Raw genomic sequence first — 10,188 nt, 5'->3', positions numbered from 1 at the left:
GCTACCTGGCAGCACTGCATCATAAATATAATGTTGCACAACAGGTAAACACACACGCATGAACATACATGACATCTACATCTATCTGTACTCCTGACTCCATTTTATGTCACTTTGAATCTTTTCTGGCGGCCTCCCCTGGAGCAGATTGAGGTACTGCAGTTTGTTGCATTGTTTTGTCTTTTAGATTAAAAAAAAAAAAGTTGTGTTTGTCCTATGTCTCTGTGCTATTGTTATTCCACAAAGAGTTTTTTTAACCTAATGTCGTTGAATTCTTGTTAGATACTTGAAGCAGCTCCTCTGCTGGAATCTTTTGGAAATGCCAAAACTGTGCGGAACGATAATTCCAGTCGCTTTGGGAAATACATAGAGGTCTTTCTGGAGGAGTGAGTATGAACTGATTCAATGACGTGTTTAAATGATAACATTATAATGTGATCTCACCTCCATAATCCCGATCACGTTGTCTCTTTCTTCAGTGGTGTAATCAGTGGTGCCATAACCTCTCAGTATCTGTTGGAAAAGTCCCGTATTGTCTTCCAGGTGCAGACACAGAGAGCCAACATGAAACTTTATGTTCTTTACTCTACTCTGCTGTGAACTGAAGTGATAAATACTGTGTGTGTATTTCTGTCTCAGGCCAAAGATGAGAGGAACTATCACATCTTCTACGAGATGCTGGCAGGTCTGCCCTCACAGCAGAAGCAAGCGTTCTACCTACAGGAGGCTGAGACCTACTATTACCTCAACCAGGTAAAAGAAATATATTTACAACTAACAACTTACTAACTACCCTTCCTCCATATGTATTTGTTTTATATTTACTTGTCCTTCTCTTCTCTCTTCTGGACAGGGAGGAGACTGTGGAATAAATGCTGCCATGGAGATCCTTCACTTTGCTCCTGAAGACCAACTCTCAATTTTTAGAGTTCTTTCCTCTGTGTTGCACCTGGGCAATGTCTACTTTCAGAAACACGAGGTAACTTCTCCTGTTCACCTCAAATATAGGTAACACTCTGGCTTCCAAGATTATTCAGGACAGGAACAATAACATTGAAACAAGCTGTAACCTGGAGAAAAAAAAATCACATGATTTCGATCTCCCTGCTGCAAAACAGGCTGACGGCCAGGAGGTGGCGTCCGTGGTGAGTGCACAGGAGATCAGAGTGGTGGCAGAGTTGCTGCAAATTTCTCCTGACGGATTGCAAAAAGCCATCACCTATAAAGTCACTGTAAGTCATGCACTACATGGGCTAGCATGTAGCATTATTTAAATTTGTCTAAGTTTTAAAAAAAAGAGATTTAATTTTGATTCTTTGGTTCTTTGACGTTGCCGTCAGTCACTGGTGTTGTATTCAGAGTTTGACCTTTTGTTGACCGCCGGGTAGCTTTGTAGTATATCAGTGTATCAATCTTTAATTATGACACACACACACACACGCTGAGGTTCATGTACATGCCGTCCATCACAGTGTCAGTTAATGGTACGGTGTATTACCCTCAGACTGCTGTCATCCAGACAAAAGGTGACAGATGTGATGATCACACATGCAGAGTTAAAGGAAGTACTTTCACCTGTGTTCGTCTCTGAGGTCGTCTTCACTAAGGCTTTAATTCCATGCCAACAGTACAGACATATTTGAGTGGTTTTTTTTAGAAAGACATCTGCATGGAAACCCAAACTCTGGTTTAACCCCTGTTGTCTTCTTGTCTTCTCCAGGAGACGATGAGGGACAAGATTTACACTCCACTGACTGTGGAAAGTGCCGTAGATGCCAGGTGAGAGTACAACACTGTGTACTTTCTACTTCAGCGCTCTGACAGTTCGATACTGCTGATGCACAAATGTCTCCTCAACTTCTCTCATACTGTGACTGTTTCCTCCAACATTCTTTGCGTTCCCAAGAGATGCTGTTGCCAAGATCCTGTACTCGCTGCTGTTCCACTGGTTAACAGAGCGGATCAACGCTCAGGTGTATCCTCGCCAACACTCCCTCTCCATCTCCATCCTGGACATTTATGGATTTGAGGTGAGAGACTGGTTCTAATGGAACACACAGGTGGACACTTACGGTAATTTTGTGTGTGTATTTTTGTGCTCAACGGTTGTGTGTGTGTTCCGACAGGATCTGACCTTCAACAGCTTCGAGCAGCTTTGCATCAATTATGCAAACGAGTACATGCAGTTCTTCTTCAACAGGGTGGTTTTCAGGGAGGAGCAGGTGAGTCAGACGTACAACTGAAGGACAACAGTTTCTAAAACCTGGTTAATACTGTGGAGAATAGAGGATATGACATGGTGTGTCATGTGATCACACCACAGGAGGAGTACAGCAGGGAGCAGATCCCGTGGCAGGACATCCCATTCAATGACAACCAGCCCTGCATCGACCTCATTGCCACAAAGCCTCATGGGATACTGAGGATTCTGGATGATCAGAGCTGTTTCCCACAGGTGAAGTACGGACGAGAACATGTTTGTGGTCCTGGAAACATTTGAAGTTATTAAACATGTCCCTTTCTATTGGTGTGATCTTCTTCCAGGCAACAGATCACACCTTCCTCCAAAAGTGTCACTATCACCATGGCAACAACCCACTGTATCAGAAACCAAAGATGCCACTTCCAGAGTTTACCATCAAGCACTTTGCCGGCCGGGTCACCTACCAGGTAAACATGACATCTTCTAAACACCAGGGCAGGAAGTCAGTTATTGTACTGTTGGCAAGGCTCACTGCAAAGTAACCTTTTACTTATTTATTTCTTTATTTAGTTGTCAAAGTTAACTTCTGGGATATATTTAGCCAAATGTCTAGCTCAAGGTTTTTCTTTATTTAGTTTTGTTATTTAGTTGTCAAAGTTAACTTTGGGATATATTTAGCCAAATGTCTAGCTAAAATGTTATGACTATTAGCTAGTTACTAGCTAAAAAAAGCATTATTTTCTGTATTTCTATCTAATGTAGATTCTTCTTAAGCTATATATATTTTAGCTATTTTTGGGTAAATTTGCAAACCTTTGCAATTGTCCTGACATTGATTGGTTAATAGCGATTGCTGCTGTGATTGTCTATAATTGACAGGTTCATAAGTTCCTGGATAAGAACTACGACCAGGTTCGTCAGGACATCCTTGATCTGTTCATCCAGAGCAAAAACAAGGTCAGAGAGGAAAAACACATGATAGCAGAACATCATACATCTGATGTCAAGTGTGTTCTTACTGAAATAATAAAAAAAAACAAAACAATAAATGTAAATGTAATTTATTCTTCATGTCACTCAGATGGTGTCAAACCTGTTCTTGGCTCACGGAGAGGTCACGGGGCAGCAGAAAGGGGGTCACCAGAGGAAAAGCAGCACAGTGACCAGGAGGTACCAGGCACCGACTGTCAGCAACAAGTTCCAACAGTCCCTGCTGGAACTGTTGGAGAAGATGGAAAGGTGAAGAACCTGCTTTAAAGTGTTACGCAAAAACGACTGTAGATTTAGGAGACTAAAATATTTGCTCTCTGATTTCAGATGCAATCCTTTTTTCATTCGCTGCATTAAGCCAAACCATATGAAGGTAGAGTTCATGTCCTACAATGAAGTGTATATATGAATGTATAGATGTAAGATGGTTGTGATCTCACTGCTGTGTTCATTTTTATTTTGTTTTCAGCAACCAGGTATGTTTGAAGACGAACTGGTGACCAGCCAACTGCGACACTCGGGAATCCTTGAAACCATTCGCATCAGACGAGAGGGATTTCCTGTCAGGATGCCGTTCTACGCTTTCCTCTTCAGGTGTTTATGGATTTTTTTTTTTTTACAAAAATTACTGCTTAATATATGTACTTTAATATATGTTTTGATACACGTAGACACCATGTGTATTTACTAACTTGTCCTCCTCAGGTATAAGTCTCTGGTGGGGATTCAACAGGTTCCGGCTGCAAACGGAGATAATTGCGTGATCATGCTGAGTAAACTGTGTCCTCTCAGACCAGGACTGTTCTATGTCGGAGTCACAAAGGTGACAGTTTTCCCAGTTCACCGTCTTATTCGTTATTACAGATAAAATAATATCAATGTATTGTTTTAAAATGTTCTTTTCTTTTGTCTCACGTTGGTCTGTATGTGCTTTTGTATCAGATGTTTCTGAAGGAGGATGTTTACCAGTTACTGGAGTGTAAACGGGAGCGCTCCCGTGCACTTGCCGCTCTCACCCTGCAGCGTTACACCCGAATGTTCTTTGTGAGAAAACGCTTTATGGCCTTTCGCAAGAAGATCATCGGCCTGCAGGCACATTGTCGAGGCTACCTCGTGAGGTGATGGAGATTTTTTTAACTTGTGTATTAAATAATTCACAAATGCATACGTATGTGTTTATCTGTATATATTATATATATATATATAATAATTTGAACAACATATTTTTTTATTTAAATCACATGTATGTAATTGACTGAACAGCAGAGGGCACATCTGCTGAAAGTGTTAAAAATTAGAAAACGCTAAGAAAAATTAGTAATAACGTCATCTAAGACAGAGAGAGTCAGCGACTTCTGGTGGTTTGTTAAGGTACTGCAGAGAGGGTTAATGACATTGTACCGCAACTTCAAGTCTTGATAAGGAATACATGCACCGAATAATATATAGTAATAATAATGTAATATTCATATTAGCTGCTGCCTTATTAATGGCCACTGTTTTTCTCCAGGAAGAGCTTCATGAAAATGAGAAATAGCCTGGTTCGATTTCGCTCCCTTGTTCACATGTATGTGAACCGCAAGCAGTACATCAAGGTACATGTAGTGGGCTTTCAAAATGTTTTTCTTCTGCAATTCTTATGTGTTAAATTGAATTGATGAGTGAGCATGTATATCAAATTCAGTAATTCTGATTACTGTTATGTCGTGTCTGCTGCAGAGGAAGTTTGAAGCTCGGAGGAAAGCTGAGAAGGTGAGACAGTGACCAGGACAGACTGTTACTGAGAAGAAGGCACATAAATGGTTTTCATTTTTTTCTCAAACAAGACTGGAACCCTATTAAAATATTTTTTTATAATTGTTTCCAGGAGCTGACTAAGAGGGAGGTGGTCAACGTCACACACCTGGTGATTCCTGCAGAGCTGGGTTCTTTGTTGAAGACGGCAGGAGGTCAGTAGACCTTTGTTTGTCTTCTCGTTTGGTTTAGATAAATGTAAATATAGTAAAAATAGTTTTGGTTCATTATCATATCTAATACTGCTTATGTGTGGATGCTGATTTGACCTCTTCACCCCAGTCAGGAGGGAGCTGCACTCAGACTGTTTGGCTCTGCTTCAAGCCCCTCATATCCAGGAAGCGGCTCAACTCACTCTGCCTCTGGACATCAATAACTATCCTTTCTACCGCTACGTACAGATCTACTTCAAGGTGCGGGAGAGTTCAGTTAGCTTGAAGTTATTAACACAGTGTAATGTATTATGCACATAATGTACTTTCTCTTCAGTGTAATAGAAATGCTGTTCTTATATATACAATTGTTGTTGCCTTTTTTTAAAATCAGAGGCAACGACATCATCCTAAATCCCGTAGTTACAAATCATGCAGATTGCAGTCCATATTAATTCTACAGAGTGTGAATGATTATTTTTCAATAACAACAATATCATTGTTTATGAAGGAACCAAAGTTTGGCATGTTGACGGCTCCTCTGGAGACACCGCTGACCAGAGTGGAAGAAGACGTCAAAAGGGAGGCTCTCGAGCTTTTCATCATGGTAGGCTGTCGTTCCTCATTAACCCCTTTGTTATGAATAATGTTACTACTACTACTACTGATAATAATAATGTGAATAATGTTACTACTACTGAAAATAATAATAATAATAATAATAATAATAATAATAATAATGCAGTAGGGCCTGACTGTATTTGTCCGTAGGTGTTAAGGTTCATGGGCGACCCTCACCTGAACGGGGCTCAAGAAAACATGTTTGGGAATTACATCGTTCAAAGGGGACTGATGTCTCCGGGGTTACGGGATGAGATCCTGTCTCAGATCGTCAACCAGGTCTGGAGGAATGTGAACGTAGAGAACGCAGAGAGAGGCTGGCTTCTGCTGTTAGCGTGCGTCTGCAGCTTCGCGCCGTCGCCCAAGATGGACAAATATCTGCTGAAGTATGTGTCGCGTGAGGAGTAACAATGATGAAAGATGTTTCTGGAACTGTCCCTCATACAGTGCAGGGTAATGTCCTCTTCAACCTTCCAGGTTTGTGTCAGACCACGCCCCTGCTGGCTGCCAGGCGCTATTGCAGCACAGACTCATCCAGGCCAGTCACAAAACACAGTTGGGCTCGGGGTTCAGCCAGGAGACTGCGAGGACCTACCCTCTCTCTCTGCTGGAGTGGACGGCCAACAGGAAGAAGGCCAACATGGCGCTGCATGTGCACTGTTTTGATGGTGAGAAAGAAAATGTGTCAGTTTGTTTAATTCTACATGTCTTGTAGTTAAAGTTTGAGGGATGGTTGAATTCTGTCTTTTTTTTCTCTGCTTCACTGCAAGACCAGGATTCCAGTGTGGAATTTTTGGCATCAGCCCTAATGAGAAGGATAATTTACAACCACAGATTGTTAATTATTCATTCTCAGTATGGGATCAAGTGCACTATCTCTGTCTCTGACCTGCACAATTTATCACAATCTGATCACAGTGGGAGTTATTTCAAGGTGAAGGTGAACAGAACCGCAGTGTCTAATCTCCTTATGGCTCCTGATTTGATATTTTTACTGCAGGTCGTTCATTCCTGTGTCCGGTCCATTCGTGGACCAGTGGGGAGGATTTAGCGGTGGACATCCTCCGCCACAGGTACTGATTTTTCATGTGAGGGGGAAAAGTTCCACAGCCACTCATGTTTACTTCAGTTTGATTTTAATACAAATATATTTTTCTGCAGAGGTTTATCTGAGTGTTGGAAGGGGAGTTCCATTCTGATGAAGGAGCAAGGCCAGTGGGTGGAGCTAGCGGGCCATGACTATGTGATGGACTTGATTGCAGACCTGGAGCTTCCCACTGACTTCCCAAAGCAGAAGAGCTACTTTGTCATCAGCACAGACGACCCGGCCCGAGCCAGAGCAAACGCAAGCCTGTCAGTTCATAAAACACACACACAAATACATAATTCTATGCAAATATATATATTTTTTTAAATGTACCTTTTCCCTTCTGTGATAAACCGGTCTTCACAGGGCAATGGTCGGGGGTGGGTTTGACTCAGATGAGGAGCTCGTTCCATCAGTTCCTCTGAGCAGCGGCGGTAAACCAGCCTACAGTCTGCCTTCATCTGATGGTTACTACAGCCATGGTAAACACAAATGAACACGTTTGCTGTTTTGCATTCAAATACATGGTGAATGTGTGTACCTTCACCATAACCCACAATATCATTTCATTCATAATTATCGTTTTGTTGAACTGCAGTCGGCCTGGCCTTTTCTATAAAGTAAACATCTGGGTCGTGGCCTTGCCTCGCTCGTCTGGGTTACCAGGCAGCTGAACCTGTTCAGTCAGGGTTTTTTTTTCTTTTTCTGGCCACAGGGCTTAGACTCCAGGGGCAACACATTCGGATACTTTTTCTGGCCACAGGGTGTAGACTCCAGGGGCAACACATTCGGATATAGATTCTTAGATTCATTAATAAAATAAAATAATGGGACCAGGATGGCTGGAAAATACTTAATTATATATTGTATATGTAAATTGCAGTTTTCTTTTTGTCAATATATTTGCTGCTAGTACTAGACCATTAAAGCCAGGTTCTGGTTCTGGTTTCCTGCTTAAGGCCTGTTACCTTTTCTGCTTTGTTCAGTAGAGTCAGATACATACAGTGAGAGTCAGACACAGAGAGGAATGGACCGATACCTGGACAGTCTGTTTGACCCAGTACTGGCCGACAGCAGTGTAGTGAGTATTAAATACACCTCCCTTCTACCTTTTCACCATGTGTTCACTCTGTACTACAGTGATTCTTGTGCTCTATAAATGTCCCTCTACATGTCAGGGACATTATCACCACCTACTGTTAGGGAATGTGTATAGGTGAGACAGATTTTTTTCTTATTTATTTTGCCTTAGTAAAGCTAGTCCACAACCTAATTTGTGTTCACCACACACCATTCACTATGGTGGAAGAAGACATCTGTGCTAATGCTATGCTATATATTTAAAAATTAAAATATATAGAATAGCATTAGCACAGACTATGCTATATATTTATAAAATATATAGAATAGCATTAGCACAGATGTCGTCTTTGGCCTACAGACCTACAGTAGGTTAGTTAGTACTGGAATTTAAAAAAAAAATTCCACATAAACCCACATACAGTAAGTTTGGAATTAAAAAAAAAATTCCACATAAACCCAAAACAAAAACCTTTGATGTCTCCGTCTTCACCTGATCTGCCAACTCATCGTCCGTGTAAGAGTGGCATGGACTGATGGATGACTGAGGGAACATGTGATCCACTGCTTCTATCAGGGTATGAATGGAGGTATGATTGGGTTACGGAGCGACTGCTTAGACGTATTTGACTCTGACGGCAGCGGCAGGCAGAGAATATGCACGGTACTGTTTGGAAGAACATCCTGTCTTTAGGGACAAGAAGAAAGGAGACGGATTTAACGCCGGCTGAAGAATTTGTCACAGGTACGTTCACCTTTACAAGATGTTCTCGGGGACTGGAGAACATCCCCGGGAAATTTGTAGAAAAGCTGTGAATGAAACGACACAGGAGGAAACAGGATAGATAATAATGATTGACTATTTTTGGATGGCAGCAATTTCATTTTTTTGGTTGGTTTTTTGGAGTTTATGAATATGCCCCATTTTTTTCCAGAATCTTCTGTTCAAAGTGGTTTGTGTTGACAGTGTGTGTGTGTATGCATGCTGTGGTTTTTTTTCCACCCAGTGTGTACAGTCCTCCCCCAGAGTGTATTCAGTTTCCACAGGTCGCTCTGATGACTTGTGTAGAAGGGTTTGAATCTGAATAGAACATTTCAAACCTCATCAGTTTATTTCCTTGTTTCCTCACAGTCTTTTCATATCTGAAAGGGTTTTTCCCTTAACGTTTATTAAACGTTTATTTTAATTCTTTCTGGTCTCCAGGACATGGAAAAGTCTGGGAGTCTGGCTGCCAGGATGAAGGGAGGAGGAGGCGTAGGTGTCACAGGAGAAGGAGAAACCCGTGCGTCCTCCGGTCGACCTTATCACCCAGGAAAACTTCCTGGAGGTAAATCGTATTTGACATGTCGGCATCTGTTTCCTTCCAGATATATTTAGATGTTGGATACTGTATGCTCCGTTAAAGGGTTAAATTAAATGTGTTTTTGTCAAAGTTGATCAGTGTGAAGGTTCGGGTGTAGAGTTCACCGACCCTAATTCATCACTTAGAGGTTTTAATGAGCAGTCTGGACTCATAGATAATTCATAGGCAGCCATTCACTGTAACCACAGACTTCTTTGACTCTATAGGCTGCTCTCCTGCTCAGTCTCTCTCCTCATGCACTTTTCTCCATTTAACACAGGCTACCAGACACAGTAATGAAGACGTTTTCTAAAACTTTAGATTGTTTTGGCTAATGTCTTATAGATGTTCTTATTTTTTATATGTGATTTTAACAACTCAAACAACAGTAAAGATGTTCTGTGGTTTTGTCCTGTGAGAATTGTTACATTAATACAGTTACTTGTACAGATCATCAAAGCTCCACATTTGTCCTTTTTTGTATTATTTGTATTTTTTAAAGCATTTTTTGTCATTGCAATACTTTAAAAATATGTTACTTTATACATCAATTGACCGCTGCATGCTAACAAGGTGTTTTCTCATATCATTTATCATATCATATTTAAAAATAATTTTAGCAGGTATATGAACTTAAAAAAAGAAACAAAAACAAATAGAGGGTTTGGAAGGTTGTATTAAATGGTTTTCCAGCTCCGTCTCTTGTTAAAAAGCCTCTAATGATTCCCATGTTCCCCTACTTGCTGCTCCTCAAGCCGTGCCAGTGCTTCCAGTAGCAGGAGGAATGATGCCCCCGGTCCCTGCCATGCCAATCCCCTCTCACCACCACCACCACGAACAATATCTCCAACAGCAGCAGCAGCAACAACAACAGCCACAGCCACAGCCACAGCCACAGCCACCGCCACAATACCATCA

At 41.4% G+C, this 10,188-nt stretch overlaps 1 protein-coding gene across 1 annotated transcript in view; it reads left to right on the top strand.

Moving 5' to 3' along the window:
• Positions 1-2: 2 nt before the first annotated feature.
• Positions 3-10,188, top strand: part of myo15aa (myosin XVAa) — a gene marked incomplete at its 5' end in the record, with an annotated part of 20,145 nt that continues 9,959 nt past the window's right edge. The window contains 29 exons of the mRNA XM_025064523.1: positions 3-44; positions 283-386; positions 480-543; positions 640-753; positions 854-979; positions 1,119-1,232; positions 1,721-1,779; positions 1,907-2,030; positions 2,127-2,222; positions 2,324-2,455; positions 2,545-2,670; positions 3,083-3,160; positions 3,285-3,442; positions 3,521-3,566; positions 3,663-3,787; positions 3,899-4,016; positions 4,136-4,311; positions 4,704-4,788; positions 4,913-4,945; positions 5,061-5,142; positions 5,270-5,400; positions 5,651-5,746; positions 5,911-6,146; positions 6,238-6,428; positions 6,761-6,833; positions 6,922-7,113; positions 7,214-7,329; positions 7,834-7,928; positions 9,132-9,255. Of these exons, the coding sequence (XP_024920291.1) occupies positions 3-44; positions 283-386; positions 480-543; positions 640-753; positions 854-979; positions 1,119-1,232; positions 1,721-1,779; positions 1,907-2,030; positions 2,127-2,222; positions 2,324-2,455; positions 2,545-2,670; positions 3,083-3,160; positions 3,285-3,442; positions 3,521-3,566; positions 3,663-3,787; positions 3,899-4,016; positions 4,136-4,311; positions 4,704-4,788; positions 4,913-4,945; positions 5,061-5,142; positions 5,270-5,400; positions 5,651-5,746; positions 5,911-6,146; positions 6,238-6,428; positions 6,761-6,833; positions 6,922-7,113; positions 7,214-7,329; positions 7,834-7,928; positions 9,132-9,255 (3,256 nt within the window). The remainder of the gene's footprint in view (positions 45-282; positions 387-479; positions 544-639; positions 754-853; positions 980-1,118; positions 1,233-1,720; positions 1,780-1,906; positions 2,031-2,126; positions 2,223-2,323; positions 2,456-2,544; positions 2,671-3,082; positions 3,161-3,284; positions 3,443-3,520; positions 3,567-3,662; positions 3,788-3,898; positions 4,017-4,135; positions 4,312-4,703; positions 4,789-4,912; positions 4,946-5,060; positions 5,143-5,269; positions 5,401-5,650; positions 5,747-5,910; positions 6,147-6,237; positions 6,429-6,760; positions 6,834-6,921; positions 7,114-7,213; positions 7,330-7,833; positions 7,929-9,131; positions 9,256-10,188) is intronic.

This window comes from Cynoglossus semilaevis, chromosome 17, assembly GCF_000523025.1.
Source record: "Cynoglossus semilaevis isolate Cse_v1.0 chromosome 17, Cse_v1.0, whole genome shotgun sequence".
NCBI classification, from domain to species: domain Eukaryota; kingdom Metazoa; phylum Chordata; class Actinopteri; order Pleuronectiformes; family Cynoglossidae; genus Cynoglossus; species Cynoglossus semilaevis.
This window is presented reverse-complemented; position numbering and strand designations above follow the sequence as displayed.